The sequence below is a fragment of the Cladophialophora bantiana genome (genome assembly GCF_000835475.1).
Source record: "Cladophialophora bantiana CBS 173.52 unplaced genomic scaffold supercont1.12, whole genome shotgun sequence".
Taxonomy (NCBI): Eukaryota; Fungi; Ascomycota; class Eurotiomycetes; order Chaetothyriales; family Herpotrichiellaceae; genus Cladophialophora; species Cladophialophora bantiana.
In genome coordinates, this window is record NW_015971586.1 from 178,216 (window position 1) to 204,592 (window position 26,377).

Consider the following 26,377-nt stretch of genomic DNA (forward strand, 5'->3'; position numbering starts at 1 on the left):
TCTTGTCATCGACTGCTCCCCCCACTCTTCAAGCCCCTGTTCGGAGAGTTCGGTGCCTTGTACCTGCAGCAAGCGCAGCCAGATGTGGAGATCAACGCCCTCCAGCTCAGCCAATTCGCGCCCTCGAACCGACCGCATGAAACACCCTCGACAAGCTCTTCTCCTGTCACTCCAACCGAACCGGATTGCAGCCCTCACACAGGCCTTGGGTGTAACACGTCGAGCCGGGTCATCCGCACGAAGAATGGGTGCGATGTGGTGATGTGGGCAATTGTCTGGCTGCGCTCGGGCGTCTTCAAGAGGGGGCGAGAAGGAGAGGAGTACCTTGTAGAGGAGCAGGAGGGAAAGAGATGGGATAAGAGTCGAGAGAGCGGTTCAACCCCAAGCCACGCATTGGACCAAGTCGTCGACCGTCCACATGGCTTGCTCAGGCTTGCTGCGCTTTGCAGGGAGCTATGTCTCTTTGGTCACTTTACAGCCGTAGTCACCGCGGCTCGGAGTGTATCCGGCCAGTCTCTGCTCACTGCCTGCGCTTCCAAAGCCTTCTTTTGTGTTTCTTTGCAACACTTGGACCTCGCTTCCCGCAGTCACAGAGCACTAGTTACTGCTACTCCGTATGAATTCTTGCTGCCATCCTGCCTCTTTTCCCTTCCTTTGCAAACCCCTCCCTGTCTCGGTCTCTTCCTCCCTCTCTCCTTAAGAGTTATTGTTTACTCTCTCCCCCATCTTGAGCTGGAGTGACGAGAATATCTTATCCGCAAATCTCCAATTCTTTTTTGTCCCTTTGGCTAAGCCCCAGGATTGATCAACACTGCTCTGTGACAAACCCACGAGCAAAGCTGTTCCACAGACCCACCCTTCTCCGGACCAGTCCAAACCCAAAGCCCACCTGCGTTGCGCCGCGACTGAGCGCCTCTTCAAACCCAAGGGTCCTCCCTTTCTCGCAGCTTGCCCTCGCAGAACAATCTTCATAGTTGCTCGACACAACTGACGAGGTTGTCAGGTCGTTGTATGGTCTCCCTCACCATCAACATCACGCCTCATTCCTCGTTGAAAACGCCCTCCTCAAGGCCTTTCTTCGCATCAACCTTCACCCGTGGCAGTGAGCCTCAATCCAATCGAACTCTGACTGAAAAGACGTTTGTTTGCTTCGTCTTCCCGCGCTTCCCTCAGTGGCCCAAGCTTGACCCAACTGGATCTCAAAGACGCTCTTGCGTTGCTTGAGGATAATATACCTTGACCTTTTCAGGAACGGGAACTATACCGCGTCGACCTTTCTTGGCTGGCCGCGACCATTGCCCAGTCCGTCCCCAACCTATTTCAGAAGCCGTATAGACTGTACCGTCGAGGGGTTTTCCGAGGGGAAAATGCAACTGCGACTTTGACCCTTGACCTGCACCCTGCAGTTCGGTGATCGATCCGACCCCTTGGAGATGTCAGTGCCCAAGCCTCCTGTCGCAATCAAGAATCACTGCTCCATTATTCATGATGGAGTCATCTACGTCTATTCTCCAGATGCCTTTCAGACGTTGGCATTGAAAGAGGGGGCGAAGTGGGAAGAAGAGGCAAATGGCGTGTCAGTAACAGGGGCTGTTTGTGTAAAGGGTGGAGTGGATGGCGACAACTCCAAAGCAGCCTTGTACGTCGTTGGTGGTGCAACAAATGCATCGACAACGGATTATACTGGCTTGCAGCGGTATTCATTTGACGACAAGTCATGGCAAACTATCGTCCCTGTGGTCAACGTCACCCAGAATCGCTCAAATCATGGAGCGGCTTATATGAATGCTTCATCGACATTGGTCATCTATGGCGGATCTCAGAATGACAACGTTGGGCCGTCCTCGGAGACCTTTACAATTGGACTATTTCCTCCCTATGAAGTGCTGGCTTACAGCTCCATTGCTCCGCCAACGGTCAGTGCTTTCATGTTGCCATGGAGCCAGGATCATACCCTCATGGTAGGCGGCAGCTCGACGAATGATAAAGTCTTCACATTCGGTCCTACAGACGGCTGGCAGGACCTTGGCCTTACACTGCCGGCTCCACTACCGGATCACTCAATAGCACAGAGTGCTCTATTTACCCTGGCCGACAACAGCATGATCCTACAAACCTTTGACCTTGGCCAAGTACCCCCAACCGTGACGGCAAATGTGCTGTTGAATCCAGGAGGTGCTCCTGCGACATTTGGCGAAACAGTGGGAGGCGGCGCAACTACAGAGACTCCCTTGCCCTCTTCGACAATTTCCTCGAAAGCGAGAAGGCAAGAATCTCTCAATACTTATCCAGCCTATAACGACACTCTTGCGCCTACCGCGTCTCGGACAGGATTTGATCTAGCACAGGGTGATGATGGGCTGGTGGCTCTAGTTGGAGGCAATGATGATAGTCCAGTGCTATTCTTTAACCAGTCCGGAAATGGTTGGATACCGGCGTCCCAATTTCTTGGAAAGCAACAACAGCCACTGGCTACATCGTCGAGCAGGGTACCCACGCCAACTTCTTCAAACAGCGCCACTTTCACTTCCACTTCGACGGCAACTTCGGCTACATCGGGCTCCTCCGGCAACAAGAGCCAAGGATTGACTATCCTCGGTGCAGTCCTCGGTGCTATTTGTGGCCTCTTAGCCATCCTAGTTATCCTTCTTCTTTGGCTGAGGGCGGTCCGAAGAAGGCGGAAGGCAGGGTCGGAGAAGCAGAATGAGTATCCGGATGACAAGAAACGAAGTAGAGATTACAACTATGAAGAGAGGGGCCTTCGTCCACTGGCAGGGGCAGGGCAGCCGATGGGAAGAAGTCCTGTTCCCTCGGCAGTCGTACCAGAAGCCGACAGTGCATTCATTTTTTGGGACGGGAAACCAGGACCTGGAACCCTTATTAGACGCGTGTCTTCAGATCGAACTCCAGCTGGGTACCGCGGGTCTGGTATAGGATTTGGACAGGCATTGTTTAAGCGCGAAAAGGAAAGAGAGAGGGAGAGGGAGAAGGAAAAGACCGGCCTGACCATCTCAAAGCCAATGATGCCGATTTTGAACGATTACAAAGAAAGACCGAGCATTGAACTTGGGAAAGCAACCCCCCCTGGAGCGCCGCTAGGAGCTGCCGACCCCGAGAGAAAGGCATCTCAACGTAAGACTGACGAGGGATGGGGCAAATACTTCCAAGGCGAACCCCTCTCCGATAATCGATCAACGTTCTTGTCCAGGAGTTCTGGCCCAAAGAGCGGGTTTTGGCCTGGATCCGGTGTGCTGGAAACATCTACGAGGTCCCCCAAATTTATCCTTCGCGACAGCGTGGGCAATCCTCTGGAAGCGCAGAATGTGGCAGCCGGAAGTCCGAGTCTTGAACACGGACCACCAAACCCTCAGTCGAAGGGGTTGCAATCTGTTCAGGGCATGTCTGGGCAAATCTCTCATGCAGGCTCAGTGCGAACGGCAAATTCCAGCGATGATGACGACGACTATGAAGATGAGCAGGTCTTCGATGGTGCATTCTCCAGTGGAATTCCTGCCAGCGTCCATGAGTTGCCCTGGACACCGGTAGGAAATACATGGTCGGGTCCGCCCCAACGACCACTGCGGCCGCCGAGCAGTTATCTTGCGGCCCAGCAAGCGCAGGTACAGGTGCAACGTTCTCCGCCCACGGTGAGCTCGAACGGGACCAGCGATGCCTCGGGGACGCTGAACTCGTCGATCCCCTCCTTCCCGATGCCCAACTCGATTCGATCCGCCCAGCCTGGTGGAAGTGAAGGGAATGTCAACAATACCACAACAATCCATCAACAGGTGACTGGACCTGGGCCTAACCAGCCAGCTCGCGGCGGATCCCATGACTACTTCAGCTATGTCCCAGGCCATGCACGCAGCAACAGTAGGCAACAGCCCGATACCAACGCCAACGTCAACACGGACATGTCCTGGCTCAACCTCGGACCGCCGACCCGGTGACTATCCAGCCGGTTCTCGCAGGTACTCTACCAGTTCCTGCTCGATGACGTTGCTAGGAAGCCACCCGGCAGCAAGACGTCGCGAGTGAGTAAGGAAGACGGATCTGTTGAGGGCCAAGGTGGGGTCACCGACTCGACGACGAAAAGGCATGTGAGCTTATTTCGAACGAAATCCATGCCAAAGAACCGCACGCACGCGTTCCATTACCCGCTGCAGGCGGTTAAAAGAGATACGATACTAGAAGAAGGATGGGAGGATAAAGCTGAGCAGCCTGACATGGATAGTCCGACACTGCCTCCTCCTGTGACATTAGGCAGAGAATCGCTGAGGAGTAACGGAACGAGGGAGAGTAAGAGGCTGACTATGTGAAAGAGGGAGACGAACTGAATGATGGAGAACGGGGCGACACATGAGGGAATCGGATACCTCGTGTCTCCGATCCCTGTGTCTCGGCTGATTTACGCAAAGAGCGATATGAACAGAGCCGGGCAAGGTGCTGGATGTGGCAGGACGTCGCGCATTTACTGCGCAAAGGGGTCCGAGATCTTTGACGACGATGATGTCTGTGTCTATGTCTGACTCATGTACGATACCGCCCGAGTTGGTTTAAAGATAGGAAAGTGATAATGGTAATGATCCCTTAGTGAACGTGCTCGGTGCTCTGTACAGTCTGGAGAGCCGTTCGGGATTTCGCCTCTTGTTGCTTCAGAGTTGCAGCATAAAACTTGATCGAGGGAGTTTTGGCAACCGCAGAGATGTCGGTCAATTCAATGAGGTAAAAGCTACTGACGGAGAGCGAGTCGGAAGACGATTCATCGCACTGATGGAGAGGCCATTCCTTGTCCAAACAAAGCATGTGATACGAGAAATGAAGAAAAACCTGCCATGTCGTTTGGCGAGCGCGAATCACAGGACAAGATCGGCGCGCGTGAATCTGTGGAGTGGCTGCTGTTGAAGCCTGACGAGGCCTGGTCGGAGATGGCCCAACATGACATGCGGAGGGGTCGATGTGGACTCGGAGACGAAGAGACGCAATTTGTACCGCACGCCATGTCTTCATCTTTTGTATTCTTCTTTCTCTTTTGTCTTTCTCTTTCCCGGTTGATGTGGAGAAGTCTGGCAGAATTCTTGATGAACTTTGTCTAAACTTGCCGTCGAGCCGGTGGAGGGACGGAGTGGTGGCAGGCATCGAGGGCGAGGATGACATAACAGCCAGGATTGATACAGCGGTGCTGTTTGTAACACGTGCCGAAGGGACAAGCGGGTGGAAGTCCAAGGATAGTACTCTCCAGTACTCCGTAGAAGGGCGGCCGTCTGGAGGTGGAGTAGATCCATTTTGTGTACTGGTAGGATGGATGTCGTTGATGGTTTGATCGTGGATCAGCTGAGCGATCAGACAATGTCTTACTTCATCAGCATCGTCAGCACCCTCATCGTCATCGTCTAGGTGTGATGAAGGAGACGAAGGACTGAGAACTCAGTCCCTCCGTCGTCTAGAGTAGGTAGCGACCGCAGGTATGTATGGGTGTGGTCGGGATTCCAACGAGGCGGACGATGACGTTCAAGCTATTTCGGCGGCGAGGCTGTTCTTTGCTTGTCTGGGCTCCCTCGAGGGTCACCATGGCATCGAGTGTGATAGCCCCTCATCTCTTCCGGGGATGTGGGCACACCCTCCGTCTTCGCCCGTGTCAAAAAGGTTTCTTTCTTATCTCGTCGGCGCCCAAGATAACGAGTGCATAGCCGGCCCTGGGGTTGTGTGGCGATCCCACCCGAGGATGGGTTGTAACATGCATTTAGAGATTTTCTAGTGTTGGCGTGGCGGGAAGCAATTCAACGTTGACCCTTTGAGAGCCACAGCATCTGGATCAGTAGAGAGGTACCTACGGTAGCTCAGTGGTTTGCTTGCCGGCTCCGCTGGCTGTGGCTCACAGTGCCCATGCGATGGTGTCGAGGCCCCCTTATTGGGTGTGGGAGGGGGCAACTCACAGGCCACCCGGCCGCCCAACTAGCCAGTCGGAGTGCCGATCTTTAGCCACGCGGCATCCCCCAGAGTTTCTGCTTAGGGGCCTATCAAGTCCAGGATTAGTGTTGGCGGGTGCTTGTGCGTGAACCCGTGATGGTCCATGGACAACATGAATCATCTCTGACCAGCCGCTCCACCGATTTCCGGAGGGCGATTAGGGTCCACCACTCGGCCTGGTGGCCCATTGCCTTGGCTGTTCAGCTGGCCAATTCCAGTGAGCACCTCGGTGGCTGATTCGCCCGTTGTTCCTCTTACCTACCAAGTACTCTCTCACCAGTTGCGCCTTGGGACCTGCTCGTGCGCAAGGGCCACCAGGTCACTGGGCCTGGTTTCTCTCGAGCGCCTAGCCATGCCTAGCCCAAGGTCCTCAAGATAGAGGGCGTGGGTGAGGGACCCCCAAAAGTCCCCCCCAAGACTTCCCGTCGTAGACACCCATTCCATCCCCATCCTCGTTTCCATCTACAAGTCTGCATATTATTATTACAACAAACACCCAGCATTGCCCAATCTGTCAACCAACCAAATCTGCACCTGCACAACCAGCTGCACAACCAACTTCGCCCACCCACCCCCGCTTTGTTTATCAGAACGTCCATTCACTTCCATCGTCTTGTCTTCTCTTTCTTCCCCTTTCTACATCTTCCTTATCCCAAGGGAAGATTTCGCTGCAAAGGGAGATCACCGTCCAGGTCGTCTCTTCTCACTACGCTCACACTCAGAAGCTCACTAACACCTGCGTCGCTGACCCAAACAACCCACCCTTTGGTCTGTTACCTGACCTCTGCGCAAGAACTGCCCAGCCAGTGCCTCAGCCGCCACCGATCTCGATAACTGCTATCGTCGCTTCTATCTGTCGAGTACCATCGTGTGGTGAGTCACACACCTTCCCTCTGGATCACTCTGTCGCTCTCCCCCCATGACGCGTCGTCTCGCCACGACATCTCCCTTTCATGCCAGCTGACTCATAAACTCGTATAGCATACAACACACGATTTCCCTTTCACAGCATAGCAACAACAATGGCTCCGACACCTGTTTCGGCTCTGGGTATGGCCCTGAACGGCGGGTCCGCATCCGTCGACATACCAAAGCCTCGCGATGCCCTCAAAGGCCGGGACAACTTCACTGCTGTAACGGCTGGCTCCTCCTCCAAGAAGCGCTCTGGCATGCTGCCAAGTCCTCCAAACTCCATCTCGCCGAACCTCCCGCCGCGTGGCCATGGCCGTCGTCGAGATAGTAACCAGCATGGTCCCATGTCTCCCAAGAGCACGGCGGTGGATTCAGACATCGACTTGCAAGATGCGCCTGACAACCTGAAACCTACCGCGTTGAGCGCCGAAGCCCTTGACAGCCTGGGTGATCTGGACTCGGCTGGCGCCATCACTCCGAGCATGCTGGCAAAACACCATCTCCCCGACATCCTGTTGTCTCACGGGCCCCTGGCCATTAGGCACATCATGGGCTATCTGACAACCTCGGTGCCCGGCTTCTCGCGCATCACTTCGGCTAAAGCGCGTCGCTTGGTCGTGGCCGCCCTTGAAGGCAAAGGGGGCGGTGTGGAAGGCGCCGGCCGCGATGGGGACGTCATATTCGAGAAGGTCGGATGGGGACGTTGGGACGCTCGGATGAAGGGTCAACCGCCGCGCGAGCGTCAAGGCGCTACCATCACTCCTCCAGGTAGCTTACCATCATCCTACTCCCAGCCAGGCCTTCAGGTGCCTACCCACCGGTCCTGGCGTACGGGGTCTGAAAACCTGGGAACTAGCTACACCGGCAACTCCGCTGTCTTCTCCCACTCTGAAATGGAGTATGAGGATCAAGATATGCTGGAGCATGAAGCCGATAAGATGTCCTTAGACAACGACGACGATGGCTACGTCTCGTCCGTCGCCCCTGAACCTCTTGATGAAGACCTCGGTGACGGGGAGATGACGGACGAAGAGGACTGGGCCAGTATCGGAGCCGCAGCACTTCGAGCCAGATCTCTCCCCAACCAAGGCAGATCGGTTTCTGGTCCAGGCAGACTCTATCAGCCCATCGCGACATACTCTTATCGGCCAAGGTATCGCTCCAAAACCCCAGGCGATGTCGCCCACACCGCTCCGACCAAACCCATGCCTGTCAACCACTCGACGACTTTTGCATTTCCCACCGGCGCTGGCGTGAATGACTCCCAGGAACGAGCTGCAATTGAAGCTCTCCTGAGTCTGGGGTCTATGTAACATTATGATGACTCTGGGAGAATCGACCGTTCCCTCCCACTAGAAGGTCGACGCGGAATTCGGCCGGCATTCAACATGACATTCCCTTCTGAGGATGCACGGTACTCGAACATCGCACTCCTCGTGGCTTCTTGATGAACGTCACGAAACTTTTTGGGCGTTTTGGCGAATCTTTATCACGACACCATACTCCGCTGATGAATGACCTTTCGACGACCTTGAGCCGCTGAGCCAAGCTGGCTCGGTTCCACCGAACCGCTTTCTCTGTTTATGTTTTCCAACAGCTGTGGAAGCTGTTATCCGACTTCACTTCTACCCTGATCGACAGCTCGATCTTTGTCTTGACGACAGATAGCGATGCTTGGATTCAATCCGCACGTTTTAGGCGCAAGGTCCTTAACTTCTTCTAACGATGTTTCATTTGTAATGCATGTTTCAATCTACCGCTGTACAGCGGCAAATCCGACAACTACTAAGGACGAAAAGGGATGATGAAGAGCACACAACTCGTCTCGCAGAGGCTCTACTCGCCGGTCCTCTTTATTGATCGTACTGGGAATATGGTTCTGCGCTCTGTCATATTAGTTTATTGCACGGAGTGATGAGTTGCGTCGCCCGGAGAATTATCCTTTCTCAACCGGTATCTTGTCGTCAACACATGGTAATGAACCCGATGATGGGTATTGAGGCAAACGGTATACCTACAACAATAGCTACATCAAAAAATTTCTTTTGTTCATGGTGGGGGATGCGGCACGTCAACTCAACATGAGAAATTGAGCTGGGACTAGAATGCCCACCCAACTGTCAAAGACAATCTCAGAAACACTCGAAACAAGACCAAGATATGAAGGACGAAGGACAAGCAAGAAGAAATACCTCGGACGGACAAGGAGGTGAACCTGAGACGGCACTGAGGATAGGTTGACTTTGGAAGAGGACGTTTCGTCTTGTTTATGGTCCTGCCTTTATCTTGAGTTATGGCTTTTGCGGGTGCTCTGGCTAGTCGGGTTGTTGTTTCCTGCAACTCGATATCGACGCTTGGGGATATGTGTGTGCAGTATTGGGTGAGAGGAAGGGTATAAAGAAGGGACAGGTGGCGAAGATGCCAGTGAGCTCGACTCCCCCAAATAGGCGCGAAATGGAAGGAAGAAAGTATATGGAGCACCGAGACGAGCAAATCCAAGGTTGAAACGATTGGAGTAAGATTGATAGTTTCCAGACGATTAAGTTGGGACAAAATCAATCAATTCACAATCAGCCGTATCCATCCTGCCATTACCACGTCCTCGTTCTTCGTCCTCTGTCGCTCCGGCTCGAGTCGAGTAGTTATCTATCTATCCCTCCAACCACTGCCCAAAGTAGTCCAAAGCAAAACAAAACACATGGTCATGCCCGGTAAGCAGCGCAGAGACATTACAGGCCGCATGGTGTCTCTGTTCTATGTATTGAAGAGGGCAAGAAAAGGGCGGAGCATAACATCTGGGACGGCAGGAGGCTTGGACCGGCCCGCGCCGCCCGGCCGGTCGGACGGCAGGGGGACCAAGGGGGACCTTCAATGACGGGATGAATGAATACCTAGATGACTTTATGAATGGATCGACGGTCAAGAACACATGCGAGTATCATTACGGATACAGCGAGCACCAGACTGACGACGTCAACCTCGCCGCATGAATAGTGGACTTGGGGAAAAGGGAAGAAAAGAGAAACCAAGGGAGGGGTCTCTGGGGAAATCAGATACTACCACTTCTGGGACAGCTATCTGCATGAGTGAATGAATGACTACGTATCGAGAAGCTTTCCTCCAACGCAAAGCCCTTTCTTTGCCCTTGACACGCGGCGTCAAAGTTTTCCTTCTGTAATTCAAATGAGCGTAACTCGTCCTATATCCTTCTGTCCTAGTTTCCGTGTGAAGGCAGGTATTCCTCCTTCCTATTCTGATATGGTGGTAGGAGACTTTTCATCAGCTGCATCAAAGCCTTATACCGTGTGCCGACTCTTCAAGTGTCGCATTGACTAGCCAGAGTCGTTCAGCTCTTTGACAACAGTGGTACTGAAATCCAAGTCGATATCGATGTGTGAAACCGCATATGCCATAACTCAATGAGCAGTTCCGTTGACGGTGGTCTAGCTAGACTGGTCTCAAGCTGTAACTCTCACCGCTGATAACGGAATCGACTTTGGACTTAGCCTCACCAAGCAGCTGGAGGGAACCTCCCGGCAAGGTGACGCATGGGAAGAACCACATAATGGAACAGGTCCATTTCTACCACCACAAGCACGCACCATCGGCCTCGTCTTCATTTTCATGGTCCTCGGCCTCATCGTCATCCGCGATGATAACTCCGCCTCGGCGCTTTTTGGCACTTTTACCCGTGCTTCTCAGCTGCGAGGCCGTCCCATTGTCGAAAGTTTCGTTTGCGTCGCAATTCGTGTCTTCGTGACGCTGACGCTGGTGATGGCGTTCACGCTCGTTACGTTTGTCATCACGATCATTACGTTGATGATCATATTCGTTCTTAAAGATGCCCTTCGCAACAGTTTATAAATTTTCAACTTGTTTCCTCCAGGAAGAAGTAATTCCCAGAGAGCTTCTGCTCTTGGTCCAATTGGGACTGATACTTGTTGATACGCGGACGGTACGAGTTGGGATCCCGACGGAACGTGACGTCCAAGTTCTTGAGGAACTTATTGCAGCCTGTCAGCAGTGACTCGGGGGTATTGGCGCGGGCGTCGACAGATGGTTTGCCGTCAAACACGATGACGCGATCAGCGAGATAGGTGGCCATGATGAAATCGTGTTCGACAATGAAGGCCGTCTTCTTGCTGTGCATGATGAAGCGCTTGATCACGCGCGCGGCGATGATACGTTGCTCAGAGTCCAGGTATGCAGAAGGCTCGTCAATCAAGTAAATATCTGCGGGGAGACCGAGCGCTAAGACAATGGCCACACGTTGCAATTCACCCCCGGACAGGTTCTGGACTTCTTGATCAATGAAGTCGTCGATCTTGAGAGGCTTGTAGACATCGGTCTGGAACTGCGGGTTTAAAAAGGAAGCTTTGATGCGCTTGAAGAAGAGCTGACGGACCGTGCCCTGGAATTTGGGTGTAATCTTTTGTGGCTTCATCGAAATGTTCATGGCCGGGACCTTCTGGGTGCCATCGGGTTTCTCCACGCCAGCGAGCAACTTACAAAAGGTAGTTTTGCCAGTACCATTTTCGCCCATCATGACGATGATTTCGGAGTCGGTGAACTTTCCTTTTTCGATTTTCAAATGAAACGAGCCGAGGGTCTTCTCCATGGAGGGGTATTCAAAGGCACGGGCTTTGTCAACCATATAATCTTCACCAGCTTCAGCAATGCGGAAGGTTAGGCTTTCCTCACGGAAACGCAAGTTTTCAGTGGGGATATTGCCATCGAGGAAGATGTTGATGCCTTCTCGAACCGAGGCAGGAAGAGTAACCACTCCATACACAGCAGGTCTGCCATAGAGGACACAGATGAAGTCGGAGAGATAGTCGAGGACTGACAGATCGTGTTCGACGACGATAACATAGTCATCCGGCCGGAGGAGTTCGCGAATGGTTCTGGCGGCGCTGAGACGTTGTTTGACATCTAGGTATGACGAGGGTTCATCAAACATGTACACATCCGCCTTTTGGACGCAAACGAGGGCGATAGCAAACCGCTGCAGTTCTCCCCCCGAGAGAAGACCAATCTCTCGCTCAGAAACAGCATTCAGCTCTGCAAGAATCATTAGCCTTTCTTATATTAGTTCGTCAAGTTGCTTGTCACTCACCGAGTACATCCATGATGTGGTCGAGATTGCCCAACTCGGACTTGGCTTCGATGAGCGGCTTGACTGTCTTGACTGGCCCCTTGATGGCTCGTGGAAGTTGGTCCACGTACTGTGGCTTGACAATGGCCTTGAGGTTGTCTTCGAGCACCTTTGTGAAATAGTCTGTTTGCCCGGATTAGAAGTCGGCCCACAGGGGCCCAGTGTATTGCTCACTCTGCAATTCGGATCCACGGAAGTATCTCAAAATCTCTTCCCAATCCGGTGGATTGTCATATCGCCCCAGATTCGGCTTCAACTTGCCACTAAGAATCTTCAAGGCCGTACTCTTTCCGATACCGTTTGTCCCCACCAATCCCAGAACCTGACCCGGCCGTGGCATAGGCAGTCTGTGCAACTTGAAGCTGTTTGCCGAATACCGGTGGGTGACTTGAGTTTCAAGATTTGTTGGCAGGTTGATTATGTGAATGGCACCAAACGGGCATTTCTTGGGACAGATACCGCAACCGATGCACAGTAGTTCCGAGATGTAGGCGATTTTGGACTCGGGAGTGACTTCAATGCAGAGTTTACCCGTTCGGACGACAGGGCACGACTTCTTGCATTCTTGACGGCATTTCTGGTGGCAGCGTCAGCCCTTATTCTCTACAGAGATTTGATTGTTTGTGGTGGTGGGCTCACCTTTGGCTTGCACTGCGGGGCAGAAAATGGACTTGTTAGCGACGAACACACTCGAAGCACAGACGAACAGAGACTATCCTCACCTTGTCGCTATTGACAATAGCAATTCTAGGCACGAGGTTAGCCGACAGTCGTCAAGAAGCCGCGAAATAAGAGCGTACCTGGTCAACTTGTCCGCCATTATGACCTGGTTGCGGGCGAATTGGTTAGGAGGAGGACCTCGTAGCGGGGGGGTGAATAAAAAGGGCTTTGTGATGAGAAGATGGTTCTGAATAGGTCTATATGAATGAGTCACCGACAACAATAGCGGCAGTCGAAGAGCTGGCCGGGTGGCTATTGTGGTTTGTTGAGAATGCGGTGAATGAGTGAGTGAATCGAAGAACAAGGTGCTCGACTGCCTGAATGCGAGTGAATTGGTGAATGACACCCACACAAAGTCAGAGCCTGACGAAAAATCAAAATTCCTAGGGCCGTGATTGGACCAGGCGCCCATCTCCCGCCTGACCTACCCATTCAGGTGCAATGGTAGCCCAGACCATCCCTAAGCAGGCCCTAAGTAGGCACACCTGGCCTGTGAATGGCGTTTGGATGGGCCGGGCGAGCCAAAGTCCCTCCCTAAGCCTAACCAAACCTAACTCGCTAGGCGTCTCGCTACATGTACCTCGTATGGAGCAGCACGTCCTTCCCTGCCGCTCGCCCAGTCTGCCCTGTCAGTCAAACTGCGCTTGCACTTTCTTCTTACTTTGTACCCCAAAGCCTCGTCCCTCTCGTCTCGTGTGAGCCCATATTTCTCTCCATCCACATCCACACCACTCTTCCCACTCGACCTCTATATACAAATTCTGCTACGAACACAACCGAATTCCAGGTGCCTGATGGGCTCTGTCCATTGATGATGGAGTGTAAGTCATCTCGTTGTCGTGCTGATTTTTGGTTGCTGCATTTCCAGACTCGGGTCCGGTTCCTCTGATCGGCGGCTGCTCGGCCTCGTCTTCGAGCTCAGCGCTCCCCGGTCAAGTTCAATATATCTCGTCTGGAGAGATCCTGCGACCTGTCGAAAATGCCATACTCTGTTCTTCTGTGCTCTCCAAGACCGTCTTTGGCCGTGATTCGGTTGGGAAAGCTGCTCAGAAGTCACCCGACTTTTGCACACCCTAATTCATCTCGTCGCCTTCCAACTTCATCGAATCCATCTTATATTGCCCATTTCTCATCTCACAAGCACTCTACATTTTGTCCTTGAAGCTTTCCTGAATCGCGAGGGTCCAAATTACCTGGTCCCGCGGCTGTTTTAGTACCGGCCTTCTCCATGTGTGGCCGACCTTGCTGACGCTGTCTCTTATAGCCTCCGGTACCCTCGCCGAACCTCAACCTCCCTCAATGTCCGAACCCTCACCATCTTCTGAACCTCCTCCGTCACCACCTGCCACCGCAATGCAGAACGGCGCCAGGTATTCCGACAGTGAGAGTGAACTGTCGGAGCCCACGGAGCCTGTTGCTGCCGGAGCCTCGCCGTCACATGTCGACAACGAGGATGACGATGATCCCATGCAAGATCATGACGAGCCCAGCTCAGATGAGCCTGATGCTGAAGGTGACGCCGATTATGAGATGGATGTCTCTATACGCGCAAACGGTGCGCAAGTGGACGAGAACCACTCTTCGTCAGATGATTCCATTAGACCCGCGAAGAGGAAGGCACATCCAGTCGAAGAAGATGACTACATTCGGAATAACCCAGAAATGTATGGCCTGAGGCGAAGTGGGAGGGCTCGACACGTTCAAAACATGGCAGAATCCTCCGAGGAGCATGACTCGGACTCGGACGTTGTTGCTCCCCCCCGGAAGCGGGCGCGTCACATTTCTCAACGCTCGTCGAAGCAGCCTACTCCTATCGTCGAGTCTCCGACTGATTCTGATGACGATTCCGACGCTTACGGCGGCCGACGTGCAAAGCTGTCCAAGAAGCAACGCCGAAGATTGTTACAGTCTGCAGAAAGCCTAACGCCTCAACACGCTGAAATCCGCTTCTCCACTCGTCGAGCTGCCAAAGTATCTACATATAATGAAGATGATGATGATGACATGTTCGAAGAGGACGATCCTGAGACAATGACTCCCAACTATTGGGTAAACGGTCAAGACTACAACTCCCCGGCCATTGACATTGTCTTGAACCATCGTCTTAAGGACGATGTTTCCACCCCGACGCGCTCAAAGGACGAGTACGAATATCTCATCAAATGGCAGCAGAAAGCCTATTACCATGCTACATGGGAAACCGTTGAGTCACTTGCTGGCGTCCGGAGCGTCCGGCGATTAGAAAACTATGTCAAGAAGACCCTGATGGAGGATATTCGCATTCAGACTGACCCCAATATCGCCCCAGAAGATAAGGAAAAGTGGATTCTGGACCGTGAGCAGTACATTGATGCCCTAGATGATTACAAGAAGGTGGAACGAGTCATTGGAGATCGCGATGGTGAAGAAGGTACTGAGTACTATGTCAAGTGGAAAGGTCTCTTTTATGATCAGGCTACCTGGGAGGCGTCGAGCCTGATTAGCCAGATTGCGCAGAACGAGATCGACAGATATATCAACCGCAGACGAGAAGAGTTCAAGTCCAACCCGACGGAGAGCAATCCTTCGACTCGGTCACCCTTTCAACCGGTCCGGGATCAGCCATCATACATCAAGGGCGGCACATTGCGAGATTTTCAGATGACTGGCTTGAACTTCCTAGCATACAACTGGGTTAAAGGGAAAAATGTCGTCCTGGCGGACGAGATGGGTCTTGGAAAGACTGTGCAAACTGTTGCGTTCCTGAGTTGGCTTCGACATGACCGTGGTCAACAGGGACCATTCCTTGTCACCGTCCCGCTGTCGACCATGCCGGCCTGGGCAGAAACCTTCGATCTATGGGCGCCTGATATCAACTACGTGGTCTACAACGGCAATCAAAACGCTCGGAATATCATCAAAGATTACGAATTGTTGCCAGATGGGAACTTCCGCCATCCACGCTTTCATGTCCTCCTGACAACATACGAGTATGTGCTACAAGATGCGCCGTTCTTGAGTCAGATTAAATGGCAATTTATGGCTGTGGATGAAGCTCACCGTCTGAAGAATCGTGATTCTCAGCTGTACGACCGCTTACGGGAATTCAAAGCTCCGGCCCGGCTACTCATCACTGGCACTCCGGTACAGAACAATCTCGGGGAGCTTTCTGCATTGTTTGATTTCTTGAATCCCGGTGTTGTCAACATCGACGAGAACATGGACCTCACCAACGAGGAGGCAAGTGCTAAAATCGCTAAGCTCACCGAGGACATCAAGCCATACATGCTTCGACGGACCAAGCAGAAAGTTGAGAAAGACCTGCCGCCGAAGACTGAAAAGATCATTCGCGTTGAATTATCGGACATCCAGCTTGAATATTACAAAAATATCCTGACCAAGAATTATGCTGCTCTCAACCAAGGCGCCAAAGGTCAGAAACAATCGCTCCTGAACATTATGATGGAGCTGAAGAAGGCCAGCAATCATCCATTCATGTTTCCTACTGCCGAGGAACGCCTTGTTCCGGAAGGCGCTCGACGTGAGGAAGTATTGCGTGCTCTCGTCACAAGTAGTGGCAAGATGATGCTTCTTGATCAACTTCTCACCAAGCTCAAACGTGACGGCCATCGTGTCTTGATTTTCAGCCAGATGGTCAGGATGCTCGACATCCTCGGAGACTATATGGATTATCGAGGTCATGCTTATCAGCGTCTTGACGGCACTATCGCGGCTGCTCCTCGCCGCATCGCCATTGATCATTTTAATGCTCCAGACAGCACCGATTTCTGTTTCTTGCTCTCCACCCGAGCTGGTGGTCTGGGAATCAACCTTATGACCGCCGACACGGTCATCATCTTCGACTCCGATTGGAACCCACAAGCCGACTTGCAAGCGATGGCCCGAGCTCACCGGATTGGCCAAGTCAGGCCAGTCAGTGTGTACCGCTTGGTCTCCAAGGAGACCATCGAGGAAGAAATTCTCGAGCGTGCCAGAAACAAATTGATGCTAGAATTCTTGACTATACAACGCGGTGTCACCGACAAGGAGACGCAGGCTCGACGCAATGCCTTGGTTGGCGAACCAGGTAGCTCTAGTGAGATCTCAAGAATTCTCAAGAAACGTGGTCAGAAGATGTTTGAGCAAACCGACAACCAGAAAAAGCTCGAAGAGCTAGATCTCGATGCTGTGCTCAACAACGCCGAAGACTATAAAGTTGAGCAGCCGGATGGCACCGACGCCGATGGCGGAGAAGAGTTCCTGCGAAGCTTTGACTTCGTTGATGTCAAGGTTGATGAGCTTTCTTGGGACGACATCATCCCCAAGGAACAGTTAGATGAGATTAAGAAAGAGGAGCAACGAAAGGCGGACGAAAAGTTTCTTGCCGAGGTTATTGAACAGAACAAGCCTCGAAGCCGTAATCACCAAGTGGAAGATCGCGAAGCGCGCAAGGCTCGGCGCCAGGAGCAGCGTCACAAAGACGTTGATTCAGAGAGCGAATCCGACGAAGGTCCCAAGGCGGACCCCGCACGACCGTTAAGTGAGCGTGAATATCGATACCTCATCAAAGGCCATCTCCGCTACGGCTCTATCGATGACCGTCAAGAAGAGTTCTTGACCGAAGCTCGTCTTCGAGGTAGAGACCTTAACGTTGTCAAGGCTGCGATGAAAGAAGTCTGGGACAAATCCGAAGAGCTCTTCAAAGAAGAACAGAAACGGATGGCCGAGTTGGAGCGGACATCGAACCGGCCTATCACCAAGAAGGACAAGAAAGCAGTCCTATTCGAGTTACATGGCGTCAAACGAATTAACGCTGAGACTATTCTTGAACGGCCTGGAGAAATGCGTCTTCTCCGAGAGGTCACTTCAAAAGATGCAGACTTCAAATCGTTTCGCATTCCTGAAGCGACGAAAGCCGCTGGATACTCCTGCCCGTGGGGTGCCAGAGAAGACGGTATGCTCTGTGTGGGTATTGCTAGACATGGTTACGGAGCATGGGAAAAGATCCGTGACGATCCAGATCTTGGCTTAAAGGACAAATTCTTCCTGGAAGAGCACCGAGTCGACAAGAAAGCAGAACGCGAGAGAATGGATGACAAAAATGCCAAATCTCCCGGTGCAGTGCACCTTGTCCGCCGCGCTGATTATCTCCTCTCTGTTTTAAAGAGCAAATATGCAGATGATCCAGCAGCCAAACGAGCGGTTGAGAACCACCACCGCAACAACAAGAAGTACCACCCTGACAAACCTGCCGGATCTCCCGCTTCTGTTGTCAATCGCAAAGGACATCGCGAATCCGAGAAACCTCGACACAGAGCAGTCAGCCAGACTCATCGCGAGAGTTCTGAAAGATATGGGACTCCGAAATCCGAGGGTCGGCACAGCCATATCAAGCATGAAAGTGAGAATAGAGAACATAAAGAGCGCAGACACCGTGATGAACATGCTCACACCTCTCACCATCGGCACGGCAGTGATCACCGAAGAAGTGAAAATCCCTCCAATGCTGCCACGTCGGAAGTTGATCCTCTGTTGGACATGTTGTTCAAGCCTGTTAGGGAAAGCTTGAGAAAGATCAAAGCCACGACAAAGAGCGCCATACCGGATGGACAAACCAGAGCGAATGAATTACGAGTCCTGCTCAAGCAGATTGGAAATTTCATCACCGATCAAGTCGCCGAACTCGACGACAACCAAGAGTCTGTGGAGAAGCGCTTCTGGTGAGTACCGTTGATGGCCGTGCTGCCTCGGTTTAGCTAACTCGTCGCAGGGACTATGCCGCCACATATTGGCCTAACAAGGGCATAAAAGGTAAAGAGCTCCAAAACATCCACGGCAAGATTGTTGCGTCAGACAATAAGCTTGCAGGCGAAGGTTCGCCTAACGACGAGTCGAGTAATGTCGACGGTCGAGCGACGAACGGGAGTTATCAGACTTCACCTCCGCGTTAGGAAGCGGAGGTTATCGTGAGAATACCCAGATGGGTGGTGGGTTCACGACTATAAGATACGCAGGCATGGGTATCAGAAGAATTTTGTGCCTACGTGGCAGGGCCTCGCATTTCGCATTTACAATAGGAAATACATATGGGAAGCGGCATTTACTTCAGAAAAGAAAATATTGCTTAAACAGGTTATATTTATGTCGATGGGTCAGTCAGAAGAGGTTATTGACGGTGTCGGACATGGAGGAGACTCTGCAGCCCCGTTGAAAGATCAAATAAGACTGGGCCAGCATGTCTTGAGAAAGGAAGTGGGACAGCAAATTTGAGCAGGGAATCAACTATCATGCTTTCGGCGCGATGTTGGCACGAGTTGTTTTTGTGTCCTCGCTTTTCCGGGATTCAATAACAGGCTGGCGTTGAATTGGATTGGACAAAAGTGTCATTCGGCATTCAGCGACTGCCCCAAGCGAGGAGTACTGGAGTTCACACGAAGACAAAGACTTTTTTACTCGGGGATGAAAGAGAAAAGGCCGAAATGACGTGCAGGGGATCTACAATTGAATGTTGCTCGGGGAGTGGAAACGGCATTGTGGACGAGGCTATGGTGATGGGATCGAACGGCCGTGGGACATGTACACTCTCAAGAATGACGACAAGTTGGGCATGGGAGACAAATCCAAGGAATGCAAGATGGCACATTACAGTCTTGTGGGATGAATATGGAATTGCCTACTTGGTCGCTTGGAGCGGAGTATCCAAAGTGGCAGACTACTGCTGAGATTGATGCTATTCATCATCTTCACCAGTGGATGCTTCGGACAGGAGACCATATGTACCCCTGGTTCCTCTAGTATTCAATAACACAAATCATCGCTTTCATCTTGGGCCTTTAGGACCGCTTTCCATAGAAGAGGGTTTGGCTCAACATGGCTAGGGGCTATGTAGGATGTTAGCTACCTGTTGTTCTCTGCCTCCGATTTATGTTACAATAGCAGTGGGGGCTCGAAGGAAGAGCCGGGTCACAACTTCACTCCTCGTTCCGCACGACTGTCCAACGTCGAAGCATGGCACATTAAACAGTCAGATACACCGGAATACCGTGAAAACGACCTCTCAGGCTCCATTCATCAATATCTAGCCTTAGACTCCAAGCAATGAAACCCTCCCCCGGGCCCCTTCTTTGACCATTCCTCCTTTCTTCCTTCTCTCCTCGTCGGAAATCCGCTCAAGCCTTCAGCCTCCTCTCTTCGCATCCTCCACAAACCGCGCGTTCTTCCACCTTTCTCATAATACCCTTTCTCTTCTCCTTGTCTGTCGGTTCCACATGCACCTCTCTGACGAAGAATCTTCCCTCGTCGCCAAATCCACCGCGGCACTCGCAGCACACGAAACAGGTTCCGTGCCATTTCCCGCCCAACGCCTCTACCGTGATCTCGTCCAGGATGGGTAGTCTACAGCCACGACAGCGGGCGGAAGTGCGTTTCGTGTGGCACCGCACGCAATACGCGTATCCATCATTTCCTTCCACGAAGGGCGTAGTGGAAGAAAACGGATCTCCGCATTCCGCACAGAAAAAGTGATCGACGTGATAGCTGTGACCGCACGCGATAACGATTTCTCCCTCAATGGGGGTTTTGCAGCTTCGGCACCGGGGAGAGAAGAACTCGTGGAAATCTAGGTGGCAGTAGAATCTCAGGGGCTCGTTCTCGAGAAGGGCAAGTTGGTCTGGCGTGAGAACCGAAGGGCTTGTGGGATCAAGGTCAGAAGTCGAGGAAATACCTAAGCGAGAGAGGCGAGACGAGTCGGGTTCTGGGTAGAAAGAGACACACTCCAGCGGAGTGGAGCAGTGGTGACAAGTGAAGCATTCGGGGTGGAAGCGGGCTTTGAGATCGCGGGAATTGGAGCCGGAGGCGGTCACAATGCGGCCGGAGATGGGGAGGGCACAGCTCGAACAGGAGACAGTGGGCATAGATTGTCGAGAGGCAAGCCAAGGAAGGCGCTGTGAGGGAGTCTTCACGACAGAACTGCAGGAATTCTTCGGTGCGGACGTTGAGTGCTTTGGAAATGGTCTGGGTGTTGTCGGTGCAGGATGGGATTCATCTGGGAGGTGGATTGTGGGCACAGAACAAGAGGCATCGTCTTCCTGGATATTGATGACTGGGATCTCTGGGCCGTCGTCTGGGAGATTGATGATAGGCACGACAGGAGCAGACACCGAGACTGCTGGTACAGTGGATGCCGGGTTGGGCAATGGTCGCACTGCAGGTGATTCCGTCAGCTTCGCGACCGGTTTCTCAATATCTTCGCTTGTTCTTGGTGGATCACTCGGACTTCTCCATGCCGGATCGAAACTGACAATGGGCCGGCCGACTTGATCACTGACAGCTGTTGGGGTGGGAAGATTAGGACTCCGATCTTTCCTCTTCATACTTGTTGCTGCTCGAATCTCCTCGCTCCGAATCTCTAAAGTGCCGGTGGAAGCGGGTGTGTCGACTTCTTCGATCACATCAACGGCAGGCGCCCGTGGAGGTGTGTTTTCTGTGTACTCTGCTTTGCGTGACTGAGTCGGTGGATTCCTATGGATCTCGAAGCGGTCGAACCTCTTGCCATCGGAGACCTGTGCGCTATCCTCTGGCTTTTCAGGGGTCTTCGTTCTCAGCCAGGGGAGTTTGTTGCGTGATCTAGCCCTCAAAGGAAGATCTACGGTAGGAGGCGGGATGGGTAGTCTTGACGTATCCTCGTCGGGTTCTGGTTCCTCATATATCTTGCTGTTCGGGGTTGGAAAAGAGACCTTCCTGGAACCACTGATCTGACGGTGTCCACTGCTCTGTCGTTTCTCTCTGGACTTCAAATCCGGGTTTCGATACGGAGCCACCTTTTCCTCTTCTGCGGCTTTGGGGTATTGATGCTTCCAGACCAGTTCGGCAGCCTCGTCTTTGGCAGCGTCGTAAATCCTTCGTTCCTCATCCTTTTGATCGATAAGCTCCAACGCTTCCCGTATGCTGTGTGCCTCCTCTTTTTCCAGTCTCCGCGTAACTGACTCGACATAGACTCCTTCCTGTGCAATCTGCGGGACATGGACAGTGGCTGCCGGCGAAACCTTCCTTCCGTTCAAGACCGGTCGCTCGTTGTCCGGAGGTTGTGCCAGAGGTCGGCCCTTGGATGTGGAAGAGAAAGACATGGACTTTTGCACGGTTGGAGGGACATGTTCAGCATCGTCCAGTATGTCGCTTTGCCTTGAGCCGATCGTCGGGGCTGAGTCGGACCGCGCCAGCGAAGACTGGGATGTCAAGGAGCCATAATTCCTGGATGGAAATGGAGCAGGCCTGGACCCGGTTGGTCTAGCGGGACGATTGTTCCTGAGATTGTCGAGATAGGTGGCTGGGAGTCTATGTGAGTACTTTGATTTAAAGGGAGGCTCTCGTGGAGGCATCGTTGCGGGCTTCTTGGAGAACTGGAGCAGGGAACGGGCGATGGTACAAAGTGACACCTACATTTCTGTTCAGCAGTCATGCAAGTGGGTTGAGGCGGAGAGACTTTTCTGCCGCCCACGCTGCTTCTCTTATGAAACATGGTTGTGTGTTCTGTTGAAGTTTGAACTGAGATGGCTTCACCGCATATGCACCAATTTGAGACGTGTACTTCGTATGGATCTTGACGCCCAACTTCACAGCAGTACGAGGTAAGATCAAACGCAGCGCACGTCACAGTATAGACCAGATGAGAAATGAATTGACACGAGGGTACTAAAACACACAGTTCACCTGTCAGTACTCAATAGAAGATGCGATAATAATGTCTTGGACTGCTGACGGTGAGTGCGATTGAGAACTGTCAACTGTGCACAGCGAAGCGCAGGCTGGTTGACCAGCGCAGCGCGGCCAACTTTTTTGTTTGGGCTGCGCGGTTGAGACGACAACCACTCACGCATCATCTCCACCTGCTGGGAATCAGGCGTTCAGGCCACCAGGCATCACCGCCAGCATCCAGCCAGGTCAACCGTCATGACATCGACAAGCCATCTTTTGCCCTTCTCACGGGAATGAATTCATCAATGTCTACTGTATTGTCCTCCAAATACAAGAATGATGGCAGCGACATCATGGCAATGGATGCGCCTCGACAGCCCATCGGGTTGCATCAACACTGTGCCTGCAATAACAACAACAACAACAAGCTTCAGCTTCAACTCCATCTCAACTTGATCGGAAGAAGCGGCATGACAAGGTCCTCTATCTCCGCTTCGCCCTCCACATAATTGATGACGCTCCAGGTGACTTGTACATATGTACCTAGGTACTCCTCCTCTCTACATAAGCACCCCTATGGCTCCGTCCCTTTCACCATACGGACAACTCCGTCCTGTGTACACATCCGATGCCTCGAAAGGCGTACTCTGTCCATGCGAATCCTCCCACCAACCCCCCAGTCACCGAATCTGTTAGTCAAGGCCACTGTCGCATCTCGCACCCACGGCACCAGCGGCTTTTGACCGAGATCCAAAATCCCCTCCCTATAGCCGGCAAATGCCCCCGGACATGGCTCGGTGGCCAGGTCTATTCGATGCCTTGTGCAGAATTTTTGTCGGTAACCCGTAAAATGTGACTACTCCTCGCCCGATCCGCCTTCGAATTTCCTTTCCCTGTGTCCCTACCTTCTCATTCTATCTCTCTGGGCAAAGCAGTAGGGAACATGGCAGGTAGCGCGCCCATTGATGTTGCTGAGCCTCGCAGCGTTCCGCAAAAGATCCGCCCCCGCCATGAAAACGAATCCGAAAAGACGGTCGACATTGAGGAGAGCCCTTCCACTCTGCCGAAGTTGGACGAGCCCCCTCCAGACGGCGGATATGGCTGGGTATGCGTCGCTTGCAACTTCTTCATCAATGGTAAGGATGACCTCTTTGTTTTGGTCCCTGTGACCGTGTTTCGACTCTCGAATCTCTGTGTATTGGCCAAGCCCAATCTGAGATCTGGGGTATGCGGCTAAGTTTCAAGCACGAGAGATCTGGAGATTAGCACCATCACGCAATCCGGGGTTGAAGCATTCTCTCGCCTTGAACCACCTCGACTGGCCACCAATCACTAACATATTGGCGTATAGGACACACCTGGGGAATCAACTCCTCATACGGCGTCTTTCTCTCCTACTATCTCAATAACAACTATTTTCCCAACACATCTGCTCTGGCGTACGCTTTTATCGGCGGTCTTTCCATCTCCCAGGCTATGCTCGTTGCCCCTCTAGCCACACGCATCATTCACCTCTACGGCTCCAAAGTATGCCTTCACCTGGGCGTATTCTTTGAAACCCTCTCCCTGATTGGCGCTAGCTTCGCCACCCAGAAATACCAGATCATCCTGGCCCAGGGATTTTGCTTCGGCTGGGGCATGGGATTTCTGTTTGTGGGCTCCGTTGGTATCATAGCGCAGTGGTTTACCAAGAAACGCAGCGTGGCCAATTCTATCGCCGCGGCGGGTTCAGGTCTCGGCGGATTGATGTACTCCCTCGTGACACAGCGAATCATCGATACAATGGGTCTTCCTTGGGCATTTCGCATCCTAGGAATCTGTTCATTCGCTGTCAATTTGACCGCGTCAAACCTCATTCGCGACCGCAACAAACAAACGGGCTCGCGCCATAAGGGATTTGACACCAAAATCCTCTCCCGACCCGAGTTTCTGCTCGTCCAAGGTTGGTCCTGGTTCAGCATGTTCGGTTACACAATCCTGCTCTTCTCACTGCCTGCCTACGCGCGTTCAATCGGGCTGAGCGCAAAACAAGGTTCAGTCCTCGGGGCCGTCTTGAACTTGGGCCAAATGCTTGGACGGCCTTTTATCGGTCTATCTTCCGATCGCTGGGGCCGGATCAACCTTGCTACGTTCTTGAGTCTCCTGTGCGGCTTTTTTTGCTTCGCCTTCTGGATCCCCGCCGAAACAGTCTCGTCGCCAATGGGGTTGTTGTGTTTCTTCGCAATTGTTGGTGGTGCTTTAGCAGGGACTTTCTGGACGACCATTGCCCCCGTCGGCGCCGAGGTGCTCGGCCTTCAGGATTTACCTGCAGGGTTGTCGCTAACGTGGCTGCTCATGGTTCCACCCACGACGTGTGCAGAACCGATTGCTTTGGAGCTTCGACGCAGGAATACCGAGAATTGGATATACCTCCCGCCCCAGATTTTCACAGCCTTCATGTATATTGGTGCAGGACTGTGCTTATGGGTGGTCAGAGGTTGGAAAGTCGGCGAGTTGAAGTGGAAGGCGAGATTGGTGAAAGAAAGGGAGCGAAGGCAAGAGAGGACTCTGCTGGACGAAAAGCAGTCTGTGACGGAGAAAGATGGTGCAGGAGGATTGGAAATGCTGGGGGAGAATAGGAATGACACCGATCGTGATGTTGACGAGGTTGAGGTCCGACAGTTCATGAAAAGGGAGATTTGGGGGCCGCGGAATCTCCTCAAAAATATGATTGCATGGCAAGTGGTGTAGATATGTATAACGACCCACTGCACCGTAGCCCTCTCTGGAAATCGGTCAAGTAGACAAATAAAATCTTGTAAATGCTCACAAGAGCTTGTTGATGCCATTACTTCCAGGTTGTCATCTAAGGTCTGACCAAGTTGTGTATCCGGAGTTACGGGAATCAGGCATCGCTATCCCTATCTGCCAACAGCGCTTTGCTGACTCTGCCCACATTTGCGACACGTACTCGTGTACTGGACGCATTTGGACGACCAGCGAAACTGGAATATAAAAGAGAGGATAGAGCTTAATTGAGTAAGATCTGAATACTACATAAAGAGCAGAAGCCAAAAATTACAGAGACAGACCAACGGGTCTTTCATAAGCTCCACTTCCCCGTCGCTCAATGCCAGAGGGCAAAACGAAAGAATTACGCAGTTTCCGTCGACTCCGGAAACCCCTCGTGCCACTTCTCAGCTTCTTCTGTGAGTCTTCCACCTCGATGTCTCCCTCTTATTCGAACTGGCAAAACATGCACACCGCATCGGCGTCAAATGTGACAGTCGAGCCCTCGTCGCTGCTGGTGCCCGACCCCACCACCGTGCCCAGGTCACAAGCTACCTTCCCGTCGGCGTCATTGCCAATCCGAGCGGAAGTGAAGAGGCACAAGGCCGAAGTGAAGAGGCCTGACGCCTGGATGTCCGAGTTGCGGAGCACGGCGCTCGAGGTGCTGAAGCCGAAGGCTTCGCTGCCGGATGTGGCGCCTTCCACGATCGACACGCCGAGGGTTTGGGTCTGGCCGCTTGTGAGCACGATGTCACCGACGTTGACGCGGACAAGGGAGGCGGATTGCTGAAAAACAAAGATATGTCAGCCAGGCTCGTTCATGAGTATGCCAGAAAGGAGGTTGGAACGGCATACACGGGCACGAAAGCCATGCTCGGCAGCAGAGATGCCGAGGGCGAGAGCCAGTGTGCCCACAGTGATGGTTGTGAAGTGCATTGTTGTGAAAGATTTCTGCCTTTTGAAGGGTTGATTCTTGAAAAAGGGAGTTGAGACGTCAAGAGAAGGGAAGCAAAACGAAAGCTGCCTGATATGTTTTTGTGTGGTTTGTGTGTGTGAAGAGGAGAAGAAGAACTCAGAGTCGAGGGAATGCCTTCATATACCTTGATTTCAAAGTCGTGGCGTGCTAAGTGTCTGTGATTGTTCTCACATACCGTCCTGAATCTGACGTATTTGATCAGC

General features: G+C 52.5%; 7 protein-coding genes across 7 annotated transcripts; 4 read left to right on the forward strand and 3 right to left on the reverse strand.

The window, feature by feature from the left end:
- Positions 1 to 1,433: 1,433 nt before the first annotated feature.
- On the forward strand, positions 1,434 to 3,950 carry Z519_07962 (uncharacterized protein; the record flags this gene model as incomplete). The annotated part of the gene is made up of 1 exon (XM_016765692.1): positions 1,434 to 3,950. The coding sequence occupies one exon, from the start codon at positions 1,434 to 1,436 to the stop codon at positions 3,948 to 3,950; it is 2,517 nt and encodes an 838-aa protein (XP_016617737.1).
- Positions 3,951 to 6,992: 3,042 nt separating this feature from the next.
- Positions 6,993 to 8,195, forward strand: Z519_07963 (uncharacterized protein; the record flags this gene model as incomplete). Its single annotated transcript, XM_016765693.1, has 1 exon — positions 6,993 to 8,195. One exon carries the CDS (start codon positions 6,993 to 6,995, stop codon positions 8,193 to 8,195), a length of 1,203 nt encoding a protein of 400 aa, XP_016617738.1.
- A 2,555-nt stretch (positions 8,196 to 10,750) lies between these two features.
- Positions 10,751 to 12,857, reverse strand: Z519_07964 (translation initiation factor RLI1; the record flags this gene model as incomplete). The annotated part of the gene is made up of 6 exons (XM_016765694.1): positions 10,751 to 11,943; positions 11,999 to 12,160; positions 12,212 to 12,614; positions 12,677 to 12,688; positions 12,760 to 12,784; positions 12,838 to 12,857. The coding sequence occupies 6 exons, from the start codon at positions 12,855 to 12,857 to the stop codon at positions 10,751 to 10,753; spliced, it is 1,815 nt and encodes a 604-aa protein (XP_016617739.1).
- A 1,199-nt stretch (positions 12,858 to 14,056) lies between these two features.
- On the forward strand, positions 14,057 to 18,687 carry Z519_07965 (uncharacterized protein; the record flags this gene model as incomplete). Its single annotated transcript, XM_016765695.1, has 2 exons — positions 14,057 to 18,456; positions 18,507 to 18,687. 2 exons carry the CDS (start codon positions 14,057 to 14,059, stop codon positions 18,685 to 18,687), a joined length of 4,581 nt encoding a protein of 1,526 aa, XP_016617740.1.
- Positions 18,688 to 19,905: 1,218 nt separating this feature from the next.
- Z519_07966 (uncharacterized protein) lies at positions 19,906 to 22,113 on the reverse strand (the record flags this gene model as incomplete). The annotated part of the gene is made up of 1 exon (XM_016765696.1): positions 19,906 to 22,113. The coding sequence occupies one exon, from the start codon at positions 22,111 to 22,113 to the stop codon at positions 19,906 to 19,908; it is 2,208 nt and encodes a 735-aa protein (XP_016617741.1).
- A 1,259-nt stretch (positions 22,114 to 23,372) lies between these two features.
- Positions 23,373 to 25,159, forward strand: Z519_07967 (uncharacterized protein; the record flags this gene model as incomplete). Its single annotated transcript, XM_016765697.1, has 2 exons — positions 23,373 to 23,565; positions 23,781 to 25,159. The coding sequence occupies 2 exons, from the start codon at positions 23,373 to 23,375 to the stop codon at positions 25,157 to 25,159; spliced, it is 1,572 nt and encodes a 523-aa protein (XP_016617742.1).
- A 486-nt stretch (positions 25,160 to 25,645) lies between these two features.
- Z519_07968 (uncharacterized protein) lies at positions 25,646 to 26,134 on the reverse strand (the record flags this gene model as incomplete). Its single annotated transcript, XM_016765698.1, has 2 exons — positions 25,646 to 25,984; positions 26,054 to 26,134. The coding sequence occupies 2 exons, from the start codon at positions 26,132 to 26,134 to the stop codon at positions 25,646 to 25,648; spliced, it is 420 nt and encodes a 139-aa protein (XP_016617743.1).
- Positions 26,135 to 26,377: the final 243 nt, after the last annotated feature.